This window comes from Danio rerio, chromosome 2 (genome assembly GCF_049306965.1).
Source record: "Danio rerio strain Tuebingen ecotype United States chromosome 2, GRCz12tu, whole genome shotgun sequence".
Classification (NCBI taxonomy): domain Eukaryota; kingdom Metazoa; phylum Chordata; class Actinopteri; order Cypriniformes; family Danionidae; genus Danio; species Danio rerio.
In genome coordinates, this window is record NC_133177.1 from 51,251,313 (window position 1) to 51,275,240 (window position 23,928).

The 23,928-nt window shown below is 37.0% G+C and overlaps 2 protein-coding genes and 3 long non-coding RNA genes across 14 annotated transcripts in view; 2 read left to right on the forward strand and 3 right to left on the reverse strand.

Annotated features, from left to right (window-relative positions):
* LOC141378861 (uncharacterized) overlaps window positions 1-23,928 on the forward strand; it is a 70,995-nt gene that overhangs the window by 3,723 nt on the left and 43,344 nt on the right. The gene's annotated exons all lie outside the window — the stretch shown is intronic.
* Window positions 1,141-9,999, reverse strand: LOC110437898 (uncharacterized). 3 transcript variants are annotated; one of them, XM_068218048.2, is made up of 3 exons: window positions 7,226-9,999; window positions 6,583-6,680; window positions 1,141-6,457 (listed from the first exon to the last, which is right to left on the reverse strand). In XM_068218048.2, exons 2-3 carry the CDS (start codon window positions 6,674-6,676, stop codon window positions 2,676-2,678), a joined length of 3,876 nt encoding a protein of 1,291 aa, XP_068074149.2. In that variant the 5' UTR covers window positions 6,677-6,680; window positions 7,226-9,999; the 3' UTR covers window positions 1,141-2,675. The 3 variants fall into 3 exon arrangements, with proteins under 3 accessions (XP_068074149.2, XP_073786263.1, XP_073786262.1); XM_073930162.1 differs by having other exon boundaries at window positions 6,583-6,676; window positions 7,226-9,071; XM_073930161.1 differs by having other exon boundaries at window positions 6,583-9,999.
* Window positions 9,287-11,167, reverse strand: si:ch211-77g15.32. The gene is made up of 3 exons (NR_120356.1): window positions 11,047-11,167; window positions 10,740-10,805; window positions 9,287-9,999 (listed from the first exon to the last, which is right to left on the reverse strand). It is a non-coding gene; the product is annotated as a si:ch211-77g15.32 (long non-coding RNA).
* LOC141378791 (uncharacterized) overlaps window positions 15,872-23,928 on the reverse strand; it is a 64,077-nt gene continuing 56,020 nt past the window's right edge. For all 6 annotated transcript variants that reach the window (XM_073930191.1, XM_073930182.1, XM_073930196.1 and 3 more), the window contains one exon: window positions 15,872-21,048. In XM_073930191.1, the coding sequence (XP_073786292.1) occupies window positions 17,387-21,048 (3,662 nt within the window). In that variant the 3' untranslated portion in view covers window positions 15,872-17,386. The remainder of the gene's footprint in view (window positions 21,049-23,928) is intronic.
* Window positions 19,181-21,604, forward strand: LOC141378880 (uncharacterized). The gene is made up of 4 exons (XR_012394403.1): window positions 19,181-19,388; window positions 19,474-19,760; window positions 19,865-20,011; window positions 20,149-21,604. It is a non-coding gene; the product is annotated as an uncharacterized lncRNA (long non-coding RNA).

Genomic DNA, 23,928 nt, shown 5'->3' on the forward strand with positions numbered 1-23,928 from the left:
AAAAACATTTAATCGTTCATTCATTTTCCTTCAGCAAGTCTCTTCATTTATCAGGGGTCGCCACATCCGAATGAACAGTCAACTTATCTAGCATATGTTTTACAATGCAACCCGGCACTTGGAAACACCCATACACTCACATTCACGCACATACACTACCACCAACTTAGTTTATTCAATTCACCTATACCACGCGTCTTTGGACTGTGGGGGAAACTGGAGCAACCAGAGGAAACTCGCGCGAACACAGGGAGAACATGCTATCTCTACACAGAAATGCCAACTGACCCAGCCAGAGCTCGAACCAGTGACCTTCTTGCCGTGAAGCGACAGTGCTAACCCCTGAGCCACCATGCCTCCTATTTTGGGTAGATTTTCAGATACATATATTTTCACATATATGTCCTAATATTTGAAGCTTTTGTTAAGATAAAACATAGGGCTGGGCAATTAATCGAAAGGTAATCAAAATCGACATTCAGAACCTATAATCAAAGACTATAGCATACACAAGACATGTCACTCAAATATTTTTTAAATGTCAATATTGCGAATGAAGCCCCGCCTTCTAGTACAGTAGCCAATCAGCGATCGCTATATGGCGAATAAAGCCAGCCTTCTAGTACAGGAGCCAATTATCGCTCGTTATAGACTGAATACTAAGAGGAAAGGGCTCAGACCAGAAATGAGTTTCTGCAGATTTTTTGTAATACGAATATTTAGAAATGATACTAAATAGACAGTTGTTGTTTAATTTTATTGGTTATTCGAAATATGAAATGGAATCGTAAGCTTACCAAGTAATTTTGGAGAATTTGATGTTTCCCCATTCAAGCAGGAGTCGTTGGAATAATTAGGCAAAAAAAATGCATATTATAAGGCAATGAAAGTGTTTTTTGACCTTGAATGGATATAAGCCTGCTATTGGAGAACCCCAAAATCAAAATCTGACCTTTTTTAATGCATAATAGGGGCTCTTTAACAAGATTAATGCAACAAAAGTTAAACAAACCACTAGCGTGCAGTGCAGGCTTCATTACTGAACCATCAAAACTGCAAAAACCTCATAAATACCCATGATTGTAGATGATTAAACTGACACATTTGTGTATTAATTTCGTGGAAAACACACAAAACAGCTTTTGATTGATAAACTTATTCTCTTTATTTGATGCAAAATAATCAACACAATTTTAATCCATATGTAGAATTAAAATGTAACTTTTGAACAGTAATTTATTTTTATGAAATTGTGAAAAATACAAGCATTGCAGTGATGCTGCATAAGCTCTACTACACACTGTATATAAAAAAAAAGTCAACTTAACAGTTGAAAGTTACATCGGGTTTATTCACTAAATCAACTTATAAGGCAACAGTTTTACGAGCTTTTTTGTAAAGTGAACTTGTCATTTTTAAATTTGACAAAAAACTCAGTTTACTCACTTTTATGTAAAGAAATGTAAATGTAAAGAAAGTTTTTAACTGTGTAAGAAAATAATTTTCAGAATGTCTTATGCTGAAGATGTACCTAATGACAAATTTACAGTGTCTACATCAGGGGTCAGCAATCTTGTTCCTGGAGGGCTGGTGTCCCTGCAGGGTTTAGCTCCAACTTGCCTCAACACACCTGCCTGGGTGTTTCAAGTATACCTAGTAAGACCTTGATTAGCTCATTCAGGTGTCTTTGATTAGGGGTGGAGCTAAAACTAGCAGGACACCGGCCCTCCAGGAACAAGTCTGGTAGCCCCTGGTCTACATGTTTGCAAAAATGAAAAGAAATTGTATAAAAGCCTCTAAAAAGGCATAAATGTCAAAGTAAGTTAAAGAGCACATAATATAAACAAATATAATTTATTATAATGCATTCACTGCATGGAGCCATAGCTTGGTTGCTAGCACTTCAGTGTGTACATAATTATTTACTTATACATTACCTGACAAACGTTTTGTTGTCTATCCAAGTTTTATAAAGAATGAATGATAACTTGACTTCTAGTTGATTATTTGGTATCAGAAGTGGCTTACATGAAAGGCAAATGCCTTTAGATTACACTTATTTTACCAAAATAAAATATTACCATGCCTTTATTTTTAATGATTTAATTAGGACACTAAGGTCTGGCTTTGCTTAGACAAAATCTTCTCAGTTAACAGAAATAATGTACAGTATAGAATATAAAGTCATGGTGCATTGGAAAAAGAATGAATATTGTGTATGATACTCATGAGCTTGGAGGACTGCATCCAGACATCTCTGCAATGACTCAAATCACTTATTAATAAAGTCATTTGGAATGGCAAAGAAAGCCTTCATTAAGATTCTTTGGATTCATCTTCAATGCCTCCTGGATGCAGTTCAACAGATGATTCATCTGAAAAATCTACCTTCTGTCACTTTTCCAAATGATCAACTGAAGTCAAGTTATTATTTGTTGCTCTTACAACTGGGATTGATGATAAGACTTTTGTCAGGTAGTGTAAGTTGGTGTTCTGATCTTGTATAATTTTACAGCATATTTCATCTACATTAATCTTCATAACTACAATTTACAACAAAACTACAATTTGTAGTGACTTATTAACATGCTCTGGAAAAAGAATTAACTAATTGATGTTAAGCAACATCATGTTAAGTACATTTGAACTTTTCCTTATTTTCTTTGAACTGACTTTCACTTCTTTTGATCGGATCCTTCCTTGTGGCTCTGAGACTGTAAAGCACTAACAGATTTCTTCATTTTCATAATCTTCAGGGCTACAGTCTTCATTCTCATCTCTCTCTCTGTAATGATGCTGCGCTCTGTTTCGAGCAAATCAACTCCTTTAGCAATTTTTTCCAGAATAAGAGTTTCTTGTTTCATTTTCTCAAGTCCTACAATACGGTCCTCAAAGCCAGGGGTTTTCTCCTCCTTCTCGGTTTTGATCAGAATTTCAAGGTATTCTGCTGTTGAGAGAGATTTTGGCTTCAATGCAATTTCGTCCAGTCTTCTTATGCAATCAGAGGACAGTTTGATCAACTTCATTAGCTTGTCCTGAATTAAATGCAGTTCTTTTTCAAGTGCATCAAGTATTTGCTTGGAGTCCATAAACTTTCCTTTTGCCTTCATGAAGTTGTCCTTTAGTTCTTTAATGGTTTTTTTCTCTATTGTTGTCTCATATGTCCACATGAACCTTTCCCTTGAATGAGCAGAGTAATGGCAGTTTTTAGGGCAGATGATGCAGTGGTTGGCCTCCATCACAGCACAAGTTTGCATGGGGTCCGCTGCAGGCAAGAAGCAGTTGGAGTGGCATGTGAATAAACAGTTGTTGCAATTCATGGTAAAACAGTTCACTGGGGTTCTGTTTGCTTTTACCACCTCTACATCTTGCTCAAAATCCTCATTTTGTGCCATGTTCTCATTCTCATTTTCCAAACATTGCTTGAATTTTTTAATCTCGCTCATTTTAGAGAGACCAGCAGATATTTGAGGGGTCAGACTTGTCATAGCTTTCTCAAGGCGCTCCCGTTCCTCCAAGACCTTTATAGTGAGCTTCAGATCTTTACTTTCAATGGTCCCCAGTGCCTTTAAAAAAGCCCTCATCTGTTTAAAGGTTTTATCCCAGACAAGCTTGATCAGTTTGTCATCATCATCATCATCGTCATCTGAATCATTGTCAGAGGTTGTAGGCGCTTCTACTTTTTTGTCTGCATACATAGCTGAGTTGTTGAAGCTGAAATGCGTTGGTTGTCCCTTTTTATTCTTTTGACATGGCAGATCTGCTGCTTTGATGGCTTCTAGAACTGGGATCTCTTTACCATCAGCAAATGTCACCATAACTATAATGTTCTCTGCGATGTCTTTTCCAAAAGTGGATAAGATTGAGTCAAAGATATACTTCTGGTTGGCACTCAATCGGGCAAGAGAGGCCTGGACAACAAAGCAGACGGCATCAATGTGATCGATTCCCAAAGGGCTGCAAAGAAAGCTTTTAAGCTGCTCTGTTATCAGTTTGTCATGTGCAATTCCTCTTGTGTCCCCAAATCCTGGAGTATCTACGATTGTGAGGGAGTAGGGAATTTGAAAGCCAGGCTGATTGTACAGCTCGTAAGATGAGACTTTAGATGTCTGACTCTCTGCTTGTGAGCGATTCGTCACTTCATTGATCAGTTTAAAGCGATAGCCATCCTCCCACTTTACTCCAAGTATGTAATTGACCATCACATTGATCAGCGTGGTTTTTCCTGCTCCTGTTGATCCTAGAAGAAGAATGACTTTGTTTTTCACATCCTCCACTTTTTTTCCAAATACATACTGATTAAAATGGACACTTTCTACCATTTTGTTGTGAAGTGTCAGTGCATGGGTTGATGGATTTCCCTTTTTTATTCTTGTTGCTTGATTCACGAACAGCTCACTCCCATCCTTATTTGATGGTTTACTCTTATAACTGGCTGAAAACATCATTTTGGGGCTGTGGAGACTCTCTCCATAATTTCCACATTTAGCAGAAACTCTGACTGTGTAATCTGTGTTTTCTTTCAGTCCCTGAAGAGTGCACTCTCTGCTTGTACATTTCACAGCGTTCCATCGCTTTTCGTTTTCCTGATCTTTTGTATATTCTCTGAACTCCAGCACATAACCAGTGACCAGAACATCTTCACCCACAGATGTAGGAACATCCCAAGCTACAGTTACTGACTCAGATTCAGCTCTTTTCACCGTAGGTGCTCCTGGAGGAGCACATGGACGAGTCTTAAAGAAAGATGTTGAGTCACTTGCTAGACTCACTCCTGGACGACACACAGCCTTACAGGTGAAACGATATTCTTTATTCGGCTGTAAGTGCTTCACAGTGACCTGATCTGAAACCCCTTCAGTAAACACCTCTGTCCATTCAGAGCTCTGTGCAGACTGATATGAGATACAGTAGGAGGTCACAAACCTTACACCACGGTCAGGAGGATTGATTTGCAGATTAATGCAGTCATGTTCAGCACTCAAGATGACCGGTGTTGGTGGTTTTGAGGGAAGCTCAAACTGGGAGTTTAAGAGTCTGCCTCTCTCATACACATGAATTGAAGAAGCAGAGCTGAGTTCATCTGGGATTGATGCAATGCAGAATTCAATATTCTCTCTTCCTCTATTGGCTTCTTTAAAATCTAGGAAGGCCTGTATAGTTTCCCTGGTAAGTGCAGTTACATTTCCTGAGGAAAACCATCTCTCTGTCTTCTTTGAAGAGTTTTGATCATAACTTTCTTGCTCTCCATTGTTGCGTGCTTGATTTTTCAGGTAATTCTCCAAGTCTAAAATGTACAGTTCATTTTCATCTAAGGAAGAGAGTGCAAAGGCTATGACATAGTGACTGGATGGCTTCAAGACAACCTTGTCCAAGTCGTTGCTGGATGAACAAACAGGAACATCTTTCATGATGTCCAGGTAAGATCTGACAACATTCATCTCTCGCTCTCGCTCTTGTAGATACTTGTTTACCAGAGCACCCTGAAATGGGGATCTTTCTTTGTCATTCAGAACATCAACAAGCTCTTGTTCTTCTGTTCCTCCACCCCTGATAGATGGAAGAAGACTGCAGAGATGTTTTTGAAAAACAGTTTTATACTCTGAGCAGAGGTCTTTAAATTTTCTTAATTTGGTTTTGATTTCGGGGAACTGAGTGGCGATATTGTCCCTCATCAGGTCTTGGCAGTGAATGTCACAGTTATCCAGTTCTTCCATGATCCGTTGTGCACTTCGCACTAGACTGACACTGATCTCCCTGACTAACTGTGCAGCTTGTGAATCTAGTTTTTTCAGGGGGTAAAGCCACACGGTTATAGGCACAGTGTTCTCTCCATGTTCTCCCAGCAGTTTTGGTAGCTCTGAGTACACCTTGATGGCATCCACATAAGACACTGGATTGTTCTCCAGGGCAAAATCTCCATGAAAAGTGCAGCTGAACTTATTTATTTTATCCTGTTCTGATTCACTTATGTTCACTGATGCCTGACCTTCAACTGATATTAAAGGAATGTTTTTGATTGCTGCTTGGAGCTCACCATGTATCTCTTGATGGTTTTCATTAGATGAAACCTCTCTGTCAAAAATGAAGAACGCTTGAGCTCCGTACAGTAGACCTGTAACAACATGTGTGGCTGAGCCCTCCTGCAGTACATTGCAATGCTTTATGTTCCCTGCTCCCAGATGCTCCATAGTTAACTGCTCAAAACGTGAGGTTGTTCGATATTGTAAGGTCACTCGAGACTGATGTTTAGATTTCTTTTTATTTTTTAAAAAGTCTGCTGACCCTTTCACTTTAACTAATCCACCTATAAAGCTGGCTTCAAGAGATGCAGAAATATTCAAGGCTTCTGCTTTGTCTTCGCTTGAATCTGAGGCAATGATTTTGAAGTCAGTATTGGGCTGTGGCCGTACATTAATATTCTTCTTCAGCATCTCAGCATCCCAGAGAGTTATTCCTTTAAAAAAATTGCATAAGTTAACCCAATATAAGAAATAGTATTTAACAAAGTAATAACACAGTTCATTTGAATGGTTTCCTCCACTGTGTTATCAGTTGGCATTTCCATGTGCTTTTTATTACCTGGAATGAGGACATCTCTTCGGCAGTCATAAAGCATGCCCAGCTGAAATGGTCGGCCAAGACTTGCCAGTTCAATGGTCTCAGTTGCAGACATCTTTCTAGTGTAAAGTTCATTGAGTTATTATAAATGTTCAGATTTACTGAGTCATCAGAGTGGTCTCTTAGCTATATTCTGAGAAAACGAAAGTGCTTTTAGACCTAAGAAAGCTATAAAATAATTTATAAGACTAAAACAAAACTTTTACTAATATTATGCTATAAATCAAGTATTCATTTATAAAATACAACAAAGTTATTCTTATTGTAATGCTTTTTAGATCGATCACTCAGATACCTTCAAAAGCTCATCACAACATATCTATCTCATCTGTGATACAGTTTTTAAATAAAGATTAAGCTTTTGGTTTGGTCAAAGGACATTGTAATATATTAAATTTTATAAACTTTCAGCTTTGAAAACACATTGCAGCTTGGCTTCACTTGACTTTTTTGAAAGAAATATATACACACCTTGGCAGTGTGGTTACATTTATATTCATATATAGTTTACTTTTGGCTAAAAACAATGTTTTTTTAAATTCCCTTCTTTAATGACATTTTGAAATACAGCATTGATGAAAATATTGTAATTTAAGCTACATACCTTTCCCCCCCACTATATTACTTCAGAATGTTCTGTCCGCTTCTGGCTTAGACACTGTTCATTTACATCTGAACTCTGCAGTTTTATATATCAAAGCCACTCCTTGCAACTCTGTGATTGGGTAGACAAGATACAGCTAATCTGCCTTCTTACAGAGTTGATATCTGTAAAAAAAAGAAGTAGAAGCAAAATATAGAACCTTTCTTTAATGTTTATGTAAATAAAATGCATTTGCATAAACTAAATAAATGTGCAAAAGGTTTTAGTTTCAGCAAAGGTACTTGTACCAATGCAAAATGTCTAATCAGGTCATAATGTCCTGGCATCATGAGCAGTTAGATAACTAAAACAAAAGCAATTCTACACTTTTACCTTCACTTTCGGATGTAAGTTGATCCTTATCAGAAGAACCTAATTAGGTATATGGTGTTTCAAAGTGTTTTGTAAATCAGTAGTTCTATGACCATTGACCTGCTATAAACAGTAAACGGCAGATTTAATGGTATCAAGGGGCATGGCAGTTATGAAATGTTTTCAAAGCTTCTTTTTTGAGCAATGTACTGAAACAAATCATCTGCTAGACATTTGTCATTTTTATCACTTCACCCATTTTAATTCAGAGAGAAATGAAAACAAAAACTAATTTATTTGAGAATAATAGATTCACATTCCCCTTTACCTTATCTTAAATCATTAATACCAAAACTATGCACAGAAGAAAAGGGGTGTGTGGAAGCAATATTTACATTAAAATAAATGTTAATGTTTGATAGCAAGACTTTATTAAGTACACCTGTCCAGCTGCTTGTTAATGCAAATTTTTAATCAGCCCGTTACTCGTTACAACCGAGGTATGCAGAAGAGCATGTCTGAATGCACAACATGTCAAACCTTGAGGCAGATGGGCTACAGCAGCACACTGGGTGCAACTCCTGTCAGCTAGAAACAGGAAACTGAGACTACAATTTGCACAGGCTCACCAGAAATGAGCAATAGAAGATTGGAAAAACGTTGCCTGGTCTGATCAGTGTCGATTTCTGCTGCAACATTCGGATGGTAGGGTCAGAATTTGGCATCAATAACATGAAAGCATGGATCCATCCTGCCCTGTATCAACGGTTCAGACTGGTGGTTTATCATGCATGTGCAGCCAACAAATCTGCAGCAACTGCATGATGCTATCATGTCAATATGGACCAAAATTCCTGAGGAATATCTCCAGGACCTTGTTGAATCTCTGCCACGAAGGAATAGGCAGTTTTGAAGGCAAAAGAGGGGTTTACCCGGTACTAGTAGGGTGTATCTAAAAAACGTGGCCGGTGAGTGTATATACTCAAGCCAACTGCACCAAAAACCAACAAATGTCTCTTTTTTGTTATTCACAGAGAATGTAATTCTTTCTATAATTAATATATTTTTCAAAACGCCAATCCAATTCTGCATTTGTGGTGGCTTGTGGTAGCAAGGATGATTCTATACATATATTTATTTTTCCTTTTCAAGAAAAACATTGACGGCTTACCCAAAATTAAAATACCTCAAAACTGAAATCAACAAGTGTTTAAAATCTTTTCTAAAATATTATGTATATCTTTACAAAAGCTTCAAATATTAGGACATAAATGTGAAAGTATGTATTTGAAAATATACCCAAAATAGGTGTCACGGTGGCTCAGTGGTTAGCACTGTCACCTCACAGCAAGAAGGTCGCTGGTTTGACTCCATGTTCGCGTAGGTTTCCTCCGGGTGATCCGGTTTTCCCCCACACTTCAAAGACACGTGGTATAGGTGAATTAAATAAACTAAATTGGCCATAGTGTGTGTGTGTGAATGTGTGTGTATGGATGTTTCTCAGTACTGGGTTGCTGCTGAAAGGGCATCCGTTGTGTAAAACATGCTGGAATAGTTGGTGGTTCATTCCACTGTGGCGACCTCTAAAAAAGAGACTAAGCCGAAGGAGAATGAATATAACCAAAACATGTGAAAGTGTTTAACGTTCTGTGATCACAGTTCTGAATTTTACTCTGTGTACCGATAAATAAAATAAAAAACTCCTCAGTGTTCTGTTGAAGCATTTTATTAAGCATCTTTTTACGAATCTGCAAGTATTACGTCAATAGACAATGATTTAGTTTCTCTTTTACATAGATTAAATTGTCATGCAATCATAGGTAAACAGTACCCTTTGTAACTCATGCTGTAAAAGTGTATCATGTTTCAAGGTCACTTCAGACAAAAACAATTGCGATGATGGTTTCTTATTTAAGGTGAGGACACATAATGTACCTTTTTTGACATCACTAGTGCTCTGAAGTTACAGTGGAAACAGTGATAATATTGATATCATGTTTTCTGAAACATTAGATCTGAATAAACAATGTCACAGTTGTTTTAATGTTTTAATCATTTATAGTCTAATATGAGTTATTTTCTCTATGGGCAATTACACAATAAATAGCTCCCATAATTTCTCTTATTTCACTAAAGAACTGTTGACAGAAACTTTAGTTGATAGTGTTGATAACTTGTGGTTAAGTTTCCTTTTCTCTGTGAATCCTCGTCTTTTCTTCTTGTTCTCTATTTCTATTCTCTGTGTCCACTCTTCTCCTTTCTTCTTCTGTTCTTTGCTGAAACTCTTTTTCTTGTTGTAGCTTTTGAACTTCTTTCTCGAGTTCTTGCTTTTTTGCTTGAGCTTCATTACGTTCTCGCTCTGCTTTTTCAGCTCTTGTGTTAGTACCACCCATTTTCGACCCTTTGAGGAATTATATCTGATGCTGTAAAGGAGAAAAATAAAGAAAACTGTCACAAAATGAAATAATGTTCTTTAATGTTACAGAAGCACAGTTTTATTTCATGCTAAATGAATTTAAGTACATTTGGTGATATCCTAAAATTACAATTACACACACTTGTTTTTGTGAATTTTAGAGACATTACATAGGCTTCCACTGTTTTTATACTGTACAAACTGTATTTTGAATTGCCCTAACCTCACCCTACCCCTAACCCCAATCCTCACAGGAAACTGTGTACAGTTTTACTTTCTAAAAAAAAGCTCATTGTGTGATTTATAAGCTTTTTGAAAAATGAGGACATCAGCAATTTCCTCGTCACCACCTTCTTGTAATACCTGTCATACCTATGTCATTTTACAGATTTGTGTCCTGATAGGTCACAAACACACACGCTATAATATATCATATATACAATAAAAATATTTGATTTAAGGTCTAAATAGTTTGTGGTTATGTTGAACTGTCATTATTAACTGAAATTCAACACTAGTTTTACCATACTTTTAGCTGTTTACTTTTAGCAACCAAAAAACATTGAATAAAACAATGATTCATTCATTAACTCTTGATGTTTCTTTCTATAAAAAAAAAAATAGCATTGTTTCAAAAAATGACTTTACTGTAACATCTGAATCTGGCGATTACTTGCCAAAATACTTTGGCTATTTTAACCTAAGTTTTAATAAAAACTAAAAAAATTTGGCACAAATTTGTGTTACCTGCTCTCCTTCGGTAGTGTTTCAGTGTCTTTGCACTTTTCAAACACAGCTGGAATTTATGGACTCCTAGAACACAACACCTTTATAGAGCCATGTTGGAATACTGTAACTTTGATAGATGTGCGTGTGTGTGTGAATGTGTAAAGAACGAAAGAAAGAGAAAGAGAGACGTAAATTTCCATATTAGATCTCCTTTTCTGCCTGCATTTCTACATTCATAATTGTAATTATTTTAAAGCTGCCTTTTTTACATTATATAAGTTATTTTAGAAATATGTTTTGAGAAAAGCAATGACAATATATTTACCTTTGATAGCAGTGTATATCTGGTTGATTAAGGCTTGCTTCATGTAAATAAAGTTCTGCTGCTGGATATTTCTGGACACTGATGTTGACGCAGTGCTTGCTAAAACTGACTGTAAAGATTTGATCTTAATTGTCATGTAAGGGGACTTTCACACGAAAGAGTGTTGTCAGAAAAAAAAAAACATCAAATGTCAAAGTCCTTTAGTTTTATGATTTAATTGCAAGGGTTTTTCCATATTAGGGAGTGTTGTATGATATGCATGTTTAAATAAGAGTTTATTACAAGCACAACTGCAAAATGAAAGGATTCAGTTGACCATCAAAAAAAAAAAAAAAGATGATTTAATTTCATTTTCATTTCATTCAATTTATTGAGTTCAAACAGAAACAGGTAAACACGTCTAGTGTTTAAAATCTTTTATTTGTTATAACTTAAAATAAATGTTGTCTATAAGTTCTTACAAGTGTCTGACACTCCTCAAACCTTAAACTGTTAGTGTACAAAGGAGTTAAGCTTACTGTATTGTTTGTTTGTATCGCTTCTTTCAAATCTCACCAAAGATATTCAATCTTTGCTTCGTTGGCTCCTGGTCTCTCTCTCACTGTAATGTTATACATCTTTACACTACCTATCCAAATTTTAGCAAACACAAATAATAACTTGACTTCTAGTTGATCATTTGGCATCAGAAGTAGCTGATATGAAAGGCAAAAGCCTCTAAATTACACTTATTTTATCAAAATATGATCATACCTTGCCATTTTTATTTCATTAGGACATTAAGGTCTGGCTTTGCTTAGACAAAAGTATTGTCACTAAACAGAAATAATGTTACAGAATACAATATAAAGTCATGGTGCAGTGGAAAAAGAATTAATATTGTGTATGACTTGCATGAGCTTGGAGGACTGCATCCATACATCTCTGCTATGACTCAGATAACTTAATTTCTTCTTTCTTCTTTAAGTTTCACAAAACTTAAAGTCATCTGAAGTGGCAAAGAAAGCATTCCTGCAATACTCTGAGTTCATCAAGATTATTTGGATTCATCTTTAGTCCCTCCTCCTTTATCTTACTTCAGACATGCTCAATAATGTTCATATCTGGTGACTGGGCTGGCCAATCTTAGAGCATGTTGACCTTCTTTGCTTTCTGGAATGTTGATGTAGAGGCTGTAGTATGAGAAGGAGCGTTCTCCTGCTCAAGAATTTGCCCTCTCTTGTGGTTTGTAATGTAATGAGCATCACAAATGTCTTGATACCTCAGACTGTTGATGTTGCCATCCACTCTGCAGATCTCTTGCACACCCCCATACTGAATGGAACCCCAAACCATGATTTTTCCTACACAAAACTTGACTGATATCTATGAGAATCTTGGGTCCATGCGAGTTCCAGTAGGTCTTCTGCAGTACCTTCTGCCACTTTTCCAAATGATTAACTAGAAGTCATTATTTGATGCTCTTACAACTAGGATCAACGACAAGACTTTTGTCAGTTAGTGTATATGGAACAATCTGTATTTAATTCTCTTTTTCTTAAACTATTCAAAGGTAATAAAAAAGAAATAACTGTCCAAAATCATTTGCACTCTTATATCCACACATTGCAATGGCATACTATAAACTGGTACATGTTAGGACATAAAATATATATATTAATAAAAAGTAGTGTCTCAGTAGTAGCTCACATTATCAAATGTTAACAGTTGCTTAGTTTTGTGTGTGTGTGTGTGTGTGTGTGTGCGTGCGTGCGTTTGTGCTCACACTCAGTCAGATTCCAGTGTGAATTGATTGGATGATAACAAGACGGCACAGAGCAAATTGTCACACAGAAATAAACAAGGAGACAATGTGTGCACTTTTATTTAGAAGTTGATGTTGATCTAGAGTGAAGTAAAATATTTCTTCTGACTGTTCAGACTGGTTTGCACCTTCCTTACTGGTGTGTACATTGGTTGTGAACTGCTTCTATTTATTTATACTGTTCTCCACCTATATGTTATTAAGAGTTTGACATCAACAACATAATTCAGTAAGCTTTTTTATGGTCAACCCCCTCATTGGATAACACATGGTTTAAATAGTTGTGATATTCATTCATATATTCATATATTTATTCTTTTTTTTTTTCAGCTTAGTACCTGATTTATCAGGGGTAGCCACAGCGGAATGAACCGCTAACTACTCAGGCATATGTTTTACCAACACAATCTCACAGCAATTTGTAACTTTTTGATTTAGCGGCTAATTCATATGAATACAATTTGCTCATCCCTAATAACGGTTGGGTTTAGGGGCGGGGTTGGGTGCCACCTGCCACGCCTCTTTTTTAAAATCGTATGTTTTAAAGGCTGAAAAGTCTGGGGTTCTTTCCTAGGACTGCTGCCCCCGTGACCCGGCCCCAGAAAAGAGGATGAAAATGAATGAATGAATGATATCATCAGTATTTTAGAAAATACTGTGTGGAATCGTGTCAAGTTTGTAAAGGAATCAATGGCAAAATTAAGTAAACCAAAAGAAACATTTTTTTTATGTGGCCTGGAACTTAGTTAAAAATAAAGTTTATCCAGACTTTATTATTTTGGGATCAGAAAGAATGCAAAGAGAAAAACAACTTGGCACTGCACATTTGCTTCTCTAATTACTCATGCAAATATGTGGGTGGAGCTAAATTGGCTGTAATATAGAAGCAGGCTGGGTCAATCCATTCTGCTACATAATAAAAAGGGCACATTCCACAATTCAGTATAAAGCTGTTTTTTGATTGAGAAAGTTTTGATTTCTGAAATTGATGTTTTTCTAATACAGTAACCGTTACAAGTCAAAAGACCAAGCAAATTTTGATTTCTCATTTTATGACCTCTTTACATTTGGCCACATTTTCTTGTACATGGTCATGCTCTATGGACACTTTCCAATTGACTTCTCTGTTTGGACTAGAAATAAGTTAGTGACTCAGAGTGAACACCTCAGGAAACACAGCTCGCAGGAAGACCCGAACAAACCAAAATAAATAATCCCTCAATTTTCCAAAAAAATATACACAACAGAATAGACCATTTAGTCTGTCTCTTTCCACTGGGTTTTTCAATTCAATGAGTTTTACATTCGTTTGTTTTCTTTTTCTCTGAGAAATCCTGTGGAACTGTTGAACCTCATTTGAAAAATTACAGAGCGTTTGCCGTTCTTGGTCCTCTCATGTACATTCCTGAACATGTTTTGCTCAAACTTGTGTTCTCTTTCATTTGATTATTAATAATAATTTGACAGAATTTGGTGTATATATGTCCATAGTTCTGGGAGATATGCTCCCAAAACATTTAATCTATGATTTTTTTGACTAATTAGTTATAGTCTGTATAAACCCCCATATAAATCTCATAGATTCTATATTTTGATTAAATAACATATTCTAAAAAAGTACTTACATATGCTCCAATGAGACTATTCATATTAAATGCTGTAAAAACAAGTATGGTGTACTTATGTAAACCGTATATGCTGCTATATACACATTATGTCCCAAACAGATTGACGCGTAACATTTTAACAATGTTACATTAAAATCTAAATGCAGGAATAATGCCTTTTAAGTTTAGCAGAAACTCACATCCGGAAAGCTCATTCACTTCTGACAACAAAATAAAAACATTCAAATGACTTTGTGACATTTAAAGTTGGCAATTCTGTGAAATTTAGGTTAGGCATCTTATGAAACACTGCAAGTATTGTCTGTCAGCATCTGACACTTCAAACTATACGTGCTAACTGTATATTACAATTTATTTTAGTCATTAATAAAAACATGACTCCTTTTAAGGACTAATTGGATTTTGCACTTTCCCCTTAGCAGATCACTCTTGTGTCCTCTTCTATTGTTGCTTATATCATACTATTGCTGATTGATCTAAACAATATTTCCTCATACCATATCATATAAAATATAGATATATCTTAATTCAGTATACTAACCAGCCCTTTATGTTAGTTAGCTTTTAGATCTCAGCATCAAAATCAAGCCAGATCAGCCAGACAGATCTTCATGAGATATTTCCTGCCAGCTTTCCCTGTTGGCACAGTAATGAGTGAGTTTATATTGTATGTTTCCTGTGTTTGGTGGTCTTGTTTATTAAGCTGAAGTGATTGAGTGGCTGCACGTGTAGCACAGTTTAAACATCTAATCTGGCACCATCAAAGCCTGAGTATTCACTAGAATACCTGGAGTTTTTTCTCTTGTCGAATACCCATCACATTAGGGCGAATCAGTGAAATAATAACTTATGCAAGCATCAATGAACTGTAAATTGTTCTAAATTAGTTAAAATATTGGTAATAATTAATAAATAAATAATAATAATAACAATAAAAGCAAGAAAGTCACTGGTTTGAGTCCCAGCTGGGTGGGTCAGTTGGCATTTCTGTGTAGAGTTTGCATGTTCTCTCTATGTTGGCGTGCGGGTTCCCTCCGGGTGCTCCGGTTTCCCCCACAGTCCAAAGACTCGCAATATAGGTGAATTGGATGATCTAAATTGTATGAAGTGTATGAGTTTGTGTGAATGTGTAAGGGTGTTTCCCAGTAATGGGTTGTGGCTGGACGGGCATCTGCTGCATCCGGAATTGTTGGCCGTTCATTCCATTGTGGTGACCCCTGATAAATAAAGGACTAAGCTCTGCAATTAACAACATACCCCCAGAGCTACAGTGTACATGTCGTATATACAGATTAATGAAAGTTTAAAGCAATGTGTTTTATTACTTTTGTACTTTTTGTAAAGTAAATCACTGTCCATTGAGACTATCACAATCTTCTCTTTTCTTCCATGTGTTCAGAATAATGAGAATACTTCCATCACAGAAATAGGCTCTGGCCTGCCATCTTGGTTTCTGTTTGTACTTGCAGGGAGTACATTCTCATTGAGTGCAGGATTCAACGTGACTGTTTGTTTTAATTTAGCCATTTATTTTTTAAAGCTAATTATTTAAACTCTTATTGCATTTTAAAAAAAAGTTAAAATATTATTACTTATTTTTTTAGATAATGTGTTACTTATAGAAATGTAATATTAATATTGTAATAGACATTTATTCCAGTTAGTTAATGGTTAATACACCTAAAAACACTGTTCATTTCTTCACACCATTTGCTAAAAGCAGAGGTGAAATATGTATGGTTATTAGGGTTTTTCCTGGCTCAAAATAAGGTGGGTGTGGTATCCTGATCATGGAGTTTGTTTAGCTTTCGCTACTTTGCTACACGTTTTACTTGATTCTTGTAATATTATCAGTTAAAGCATCCTATTATTTGGGCTAATAACAATATTTAAGGTTATAACAGTAAATGTAATACATTACTAGTGCTTGACCATCACTTGGGGTCTGTCGATAGCCGTAACTGCCTGCCAGATTTTTGTTAAAACAATTTTAAAGCTAGTTTTTAGTGTCAAGTATTTTGTCTCTCTGTAAAACTGGTGGAACAATCAGTGCATCAATGCTGTCATACAGTTAGTGACTGAACTTGTCAACAATGTCATAAAAAATGCATTTCAAAATGACACGGTAAATATATTTATTTATTTATTTATCATTTATTATTTTCTTTCCAAGGGCTTAAGACATAATACAGAAACATAATGAATAGCAGTTGTTCTAGAAAGCATGTGCATCATTATTTGTATGCAGAAAAAAATATTTGTTTCTTATTCAATGGTGCAATGCATATTAAAATTGTGTTGCACTTATATTTAACAATTTGATTTATTTTAAGGGAATGTTTAGCATCAGGTGTCCTAAAACAAAGCTTTAGAGATTAGATTGTGGTATATAATGCAAAAAAGAGAGAGGAATGATTATACTGTTTATGCTTATAAGAAAATGATTTTTATATTCTAAACAATCTGAATGCATTACATTTTAAAGCATAAAACATGTTTGAACATTTCATAAATCATCCTAATAAACAAGAAAAAAGCACTTTACATACATTATTATAGTATTTTTAACTATCAAGGACCATGCCACAACCAATGCATGTGAAACGTTATCATCATGAATTAGTATCAGTTATAAGAATAGAAGCATGCAATGATTATTGAACTGGCTGATCAGGGAGTCTTGTCCAGGAACACTCAGAGTGGGGGATTTCTCTCTTTTGTTAATTCATTAACCCCATTAAAGCATTTTAAGAATATTTGAATATATGATTCTGTAAATATATTAAATGCTTGAAAATCACTAAAAATAGGTTGAGATCTGGAATCATCATTTAGCTCATTCTTTTTAAGTCACATTATTTGCCTCAATCTCTATGACTTCTAGCCATGTTTTGAGATGCTAATAGATTTATTCTCCATCAAGCAGTTCATTTCCTTCTTCAATCTTGTCTTGAATAAGCATTTCCTCTTTCATTGTCTTAAGTTCAGCAATGCGTTTCTCAAAGCCAGGCTTTTTTTGCTCCTCTTCTGTTTTGATCAGTATATCAAGATATTCATCAGTGGACAGAGATTTGGGCTTCAGTGCAATTTCATTTAGTCTTTTTAGGCAATCAGCTGACATTTTGGTCAGCTTTTTAAGTTTGCTCTTTATTGCACGGCATTCGCTTTCAAGTTTCCCAAGCATTTCCTTGGTGTTCATAAACTTTCCTTGTGCCTTTATGAAGTTCTCTTTTAACTCTGTAATAGTTTTTTTCTCTTTTGATGTTTCATATTTCCACATGAACTTTTCCTTTGAATGAGCAGAGAAATGGCAGTTTCCAGGGCAGATAATGCAGTTGTCATCTTTCATCACAGCACAAGTTTGCACAGGATCCTCTGCAGGGAGGAAGCAGTTTGTGTGACATGTGAAGAAGCAGGTGTTGCAGTTCATAGTAAAACCATTTACAGGAGTTCTGACTGCTTTCATCACCACTACCTCTTGTTCAAAGTTACTATTTTGAGTCAAAATGTCACTCTCATTTTTTAACAATTTATTGAATTGTTTAATCTCAGAAAGTTTTGAAAGACCAGCAGATATTTGAGGGGTCAGATCTGTCATGACTTTCTCAAGGCGTTCCCGTTCCTCTAGGACCTTTATTGTGAGTGTCAGATCTTTACTTTCAATGGTCCCCAGTGCCTTTAAAAAAGCCCTCATCTGTTTAAAGGTTTTATCCCAGACGAGCTTGATCAGTTTGTCATCATCATCATCGTCATCGTCGTCTGAGTCATTGTCAGAGGTTGTAGGTGCTTCTACTTTTTTGTCTGCGTACATAGCTGAGTTGTTGAAGCTGAAATGCGTTGGTTGTCCCTTTTTATTCTTTTGACTGGGCAGATCTGCTGCTTTGATGGCTTCTAGAACTGGGATCTCTTTACCATCAGCAAATGTCACCATAACTATAATGTTCTCTGCAATGTCTTTTCCAAAAGTGGATAAGATTGAGTCAAAGATATACTTCTGGTTGGCACTCAATCGGGCAAGAGAGGCCTGGACAACAAAGCAGACGGCATCAATGTGATCGATTCCCAAAGGGCTGCAAAGAAAGCTTTTGAGCTGCTCTGTTATCAGTTTGTCATGTGCAATTCCTCTTGTGTCCCCAAATCCTGGAGTATCCACGATTGTGAGGGAGTAGGGAATTTGAAAGCCAGGCTGATTGTACAGCTCGTAAGATGAAACGATATATGTCTGACTCTCTGCTTGTGAGCGATTCGTCACTTCATTGATCAGTTTAAAGCGATAGCTATCCTCCCACTCTACTCCCAGTATGTAATTGACCAACACATTGACCAGCGTGGTTTTTCCTGCTCCTGTTGATCCTAGAAGAAGAATGACTTTGTTTTTCACATCCTCTACTTTTCTTCCAAATACATACTGATTAAAATGTTCATTCTCTTCAATTTTTTTATGTAGCTCAAGTATGTGAATTGAAGGATTCCCCTTATGTATACGTGAAGATTGATTTAAGAATATCCCACTTCCAACCTTGACTGGCTGTTTGCTTTTCAGGTTTACAGAAAACCTTGAGTCAGAGCTGTAAAGACTCTCTCCATAATTTCCACATTTAGCAGAAACTCTGACTGTGTAATCTGTGTTTTCTTTCAGTCCCTGAAGAGTGCACTCTCTGCTTGTACATTTCACAGCGTTCCATCGCTTTTCGTTTTCCAGATCTTTTGTATATTCTCTGAACTCCAGCACATAACCAGTGAGCAGAACATCTTCACCCACAGATGTAGGAACATCCCAAGCTACAGTTACTGACTCAGATTCAGCTCTTTTCACCATAGGCGCTCCTGGAGGAGCACATGGACGAGTCTTAAAGAAAGATGTTGAGTCACTTGCTAGACTCACTCCTGGACGACACACAGCCTTACAGGTGAAACGATATTCTTTATTCGGCTGTAAGTGCTTCACAGTGACCTGATCTGAAACCCCTTCAGTTAACACCTCTGTCCATTCAGAGCTCTGTGCAGACTGATATGAGATACAGTAGGAGGTCACAAACCTTACACCACGCTCAGGAGAACTGATTTGCAGATGAATGCAGTCATGTTCAGCACTCAACACAACCGGTGTTGGTGGTTTTGAGGGAAGCTCAAACTGAGAGTTTAAGAGTCTGCCTCTTTCATACACATGAATTGAAGAAGCAGAGCTGAGTTCATCTGGGATTGATGCAATGCAGAATTCAATATTCTCTCTTCCTCTATTGGCTTCTTTAAAATCTAGGAAGGCCTGTATGGTTTCCCTGGTAAGTGCAGTTACATTTCCTGAGGAAAACCATTTCTCTGTCTTCTTTGAAGAGTTTTGATCATAACTTTCTTGCTCTCCATTGTTGCGTGCTTGATTTTTCAGGTAAGTCTCCAAGTCTGAAATGTACAGTTCATTTTCATCTAAGGAAGAGAGTGCAAAGGCTATGACATAGTGACTGGATGGCTTCAAGACAACCTTGTCCAAGTCGTTGCTGGATGAACAAACAGGAACATCTTTCATGATGTCCAGGTAAGATCTGACAACATTCATCTCTCGCTCTCGCTCTTGTAGATACTTGTTTACCAGAGCACCCTGAAATGGGGATCTTTCTTTGTCATTCAGAACATTAACAAGCTCTTGTTCTTCTGTTCCTCCACCCCTGATAGATGGAAGAAGACTGCAGAGATGTTTTTGAAAAATAGTTTTATACTCTGAGCAGAGGTCTTTAAATTTTCTTAATTTGGTTTTGATTTCGGGGAACTGAGTGGCGATATTGTCCCTCATCAGGTCTTGGCAGTGAATGTCACAGTTATCCAGTGCTTCCATGATCCGTTGTGCACTTCGCACTAGACTGACACTGATCTCCCTGACTAACTGTGCAGCTTGTGAATCTAGTTTTTTCAGAGGGTAAAGCCACACGGTTATAGGCACAGTGTTCTCTCCATGTTCTCCCAGCAGTTTTGGCAGCTCTGAGTACACCTTGATGGCATCCACATAAGACACTGGATTGTTCTCCAGGGCAAAATCTCCATGAAAAGTGCAGCTAAACTTATTTATTTTCTCCTGTTCTGATTCACTCATGTTCACTGATGCCTGACCTTCAACTGATATTGTAGGAATGTTTTTGATTGCTGCTTGGAGCTCACCGTGTATTTCTTGATGGTTTTCATTGGATGAAACCTCTCTGTCAAAAATGAAGAAGGCTTGAGCTCCGTACAGTAGACCTGTAATAACATGTGTGGCTGAGCCCTCCCGCAATACATTGCAATGCTTTATGTTCCCTGCTCCCAAATGCTTCATAGTTAACTGCTCAAAACGTGAGGTTGTTCGATATTGTAAGGTCACTCGAGACTGATGTTTAGATTTCTTTTTATTTTTTAAAAAGTCTGCTGACCCTTTCACTTTAACTAATCCACCTATAAAGCTGGCTTCAAGAGATGCAGAAATATTCAAGGCTTCTGCTTTGTCTTCGCTTGAATCTGAGGCAATGATTTTGAAGTCAGTATTGGGCTGCGGTCGTACATTAATATTCTTCTGCAGCATCTCAGCATCCCAAAGAGTTATTCCTTAAAAATACACAAAGTTTGTAATGTGAAATATGATACATGTTTGTATAAGGTATTATATGCCAGTGCTTCTCAACTTCATAGGTTCATAGTGCTTCACCACTGCTCATAGGTTGAGAAGCAAAGTGAGTGTTTTTGTGATGCACGACTTTTAAAAGTTTTGGACTTTCCATTTTGATTTTAAAAGATGAAATGTGAATGTGGTAAAATGTTCTGTCAGATGTGGTTGTCCTTCTAAAATGCAGGACAAACGTTTTCTATACATTCAGTATTTATATACAGGGCTTAAAATTGCGACCATTTTGGTCACTTATGCGCCCGAAATTTTATCTATGCAACCTCAAAATATATTTGGGATTATGCGAGTGCATAAAATTGTTACTTACTAAAATTGTCTTACTGCAAAATGTTCACCACATGCTCGGATTCGGGAGACATTCACGCAGAATGCATCTCTAAGCTCTTTGTCTGCATTTGAAATGCGAAACGCCACGCTCAGGAATGGTTTAAAACAGTTGTCATGTCAACTTGCTGCAGTAAACAAAGCCAATTCCGTAATGCTTGCCCCGCCTTTGCGCTCTTCTTATTGGCCCACCACTGCTCTAGCACTGAAATATCAGCTGTCAATCACTCAGTTAATGCCTTCTGGCTTGGTATGACAGAGCTACTACCGCGAAAAATTGTAAAACGCTAAAGATAAGAATGAAGATAACACTAGCTATGTTTCCATCCAATTTTGCAAATGCGCATAAAAAACCAGTTAATGGAAACGCCATGATGCGCATACATTTTTAAAATGCGCATAAAAAACTTATGCGCCTAAATGGGTAGGATAAACTTTTTATTTGATAAGAAAAGATGCGCATAAGCTGCGATGGAAACACTTTTACCGCACAAACTCCAGCATGCGCATTAAAAAAGGTCATGTGATTTTGTTAAAAGAGATCATGTGATGCTTAAAATGTGTGTGAATGGACAAAACGTCAGGCTGAGCACTGTTTTGGTCATTATAAAATGCCTTACCATTTCAGTATCAATGTTATTAAATTATTAATGACCTCCAGAATCAAGAGCGCCTGTGCTCCGCGTCTGACACCTTCAAACGCCACTGTGCGCTCACTGCTTGTCAGGATTGTCTTCTGAGGCGCATTCATTTAGAAAAGATTGACGCAGCTTCTCCTACTGCAGCAAATGCAGTTTTTACTGTTAATCTATTTGGCGCCAGTTAATCAGAAAGTGACGATTTTGTTCGCTTTGACTCGTTGGATAGAAACGCTGCTTCATTCGCACAACTTTTATGCGATAATCCAGTTTTGCGCATAAAGTTTATTCGCATTTTTGGATGGAAACATAGCTACTGACACATTTTGTTTTGGAAATCATGGCATCTTTAGTTACAAATAATGACACATCTTAGTAGTGATCATGTGCTGAATGTTAATCCACCATCTACACTTTTCCAAGAGTGGATAAAAGACTTCCGTTGGCTTCAAGTCTGCTATGAAAAGTCTGTGGGATGGAATTTTCAGATAACTGCATGCCATGTCTAGCATGAGAGCTTCTGTTTAATCCTTCATATAATTGCCAGATGCTGTCTGCCGTGCAAGTGACAGCTATGTGTCAAATCTAACACCACGTACACCATCGCAAACGGACTTAAACTGAGTAAACTAATATCGCTACTCATAAAAACACCAGTATTGCTATTAACATGACATTCGTTGCGACATATTTTCCTTACGCTTGCATATATATATATATATATATATATATATATATATATATATATATATATATATATATATATATATTAGGGATGTAACGGTATCAGAATTTCACGGTACGGTAAAACCTCGGTATGAATGGCACTGTACGGTATTTATTAAATCATTTACAGGAAAAACAAAACTAATAAAAATACTCCAAAACAGTGTCAAAAGTGTCAATGACATACAAATTAACCATCTATCTGTAAGCTTTGAAACAGGAACTTCAATTTTTCAATTTTAATAACAAAAAAATTATTAAACCATGTAAAAAAAAAAAAAAGTTTCAATTTATTATTGTTGAAAACCATAAAAATCACATTCAACATTTAATCACTCACTCACTCACTTAGATAGAGATGGGTTTTAAGGAAAATTATATAACTATAATCTGGTAAAAGCTGGTATCTCTGGGCATTTACAATGTCCCCTGCAACAGAAAAAAACCCTCTCATTTGGGACTGAGGTTTCTGGGACAGAGATATGACTTGGCCCAGGTTGACAGCAGTGGGTAACGTTGTGCATTGTCTTTCCCCCACTTGAGAGGACAAGCCATGAGTGAGATAGAGGTCTCTTTGCGGTACAAGTCAATGTCTGCATCAATCTGAACAGTGTGCTGTGTTTCTGCAGTCCCCATGACTGTTATTAGTCGTATTCCCCAACTTGCAGGCAAGTGCACACATAGGGCTCAACCTGTGCAGTGCACATGCCCTTTTTAGTCTTGGATAGAAAGTGCCCTTCCAAAATGATCAAAGTGCCCCCCCGACGCGACACACCCTCCGTCCCGCCCGACGCTAAAACACCGATATTCAGTATGCGCGGGGCGTCAACAACAACACCCCCAACCGAAATGCTTCCACACATCCGATTTAAAACCCGCTTTAGGTTCGATCATTTCCAGCTCTTTTTCATCCCCGCTACTAGCAGCATACTTGATTTCCGCATTACTGGATCTGTAGCGACAACAGACCACAAAGGAGGATGGCCACGCCTGGGCTGATGGGAATTGTAGTTTATATAATAGCATATTTAAAGCTGCTGTATAAGGTATTTCTGTCCGTTCGCATCCCGTCACTTTGCGCCCCCTGGCGGCTTATTCAAAAACTGTGGTCAT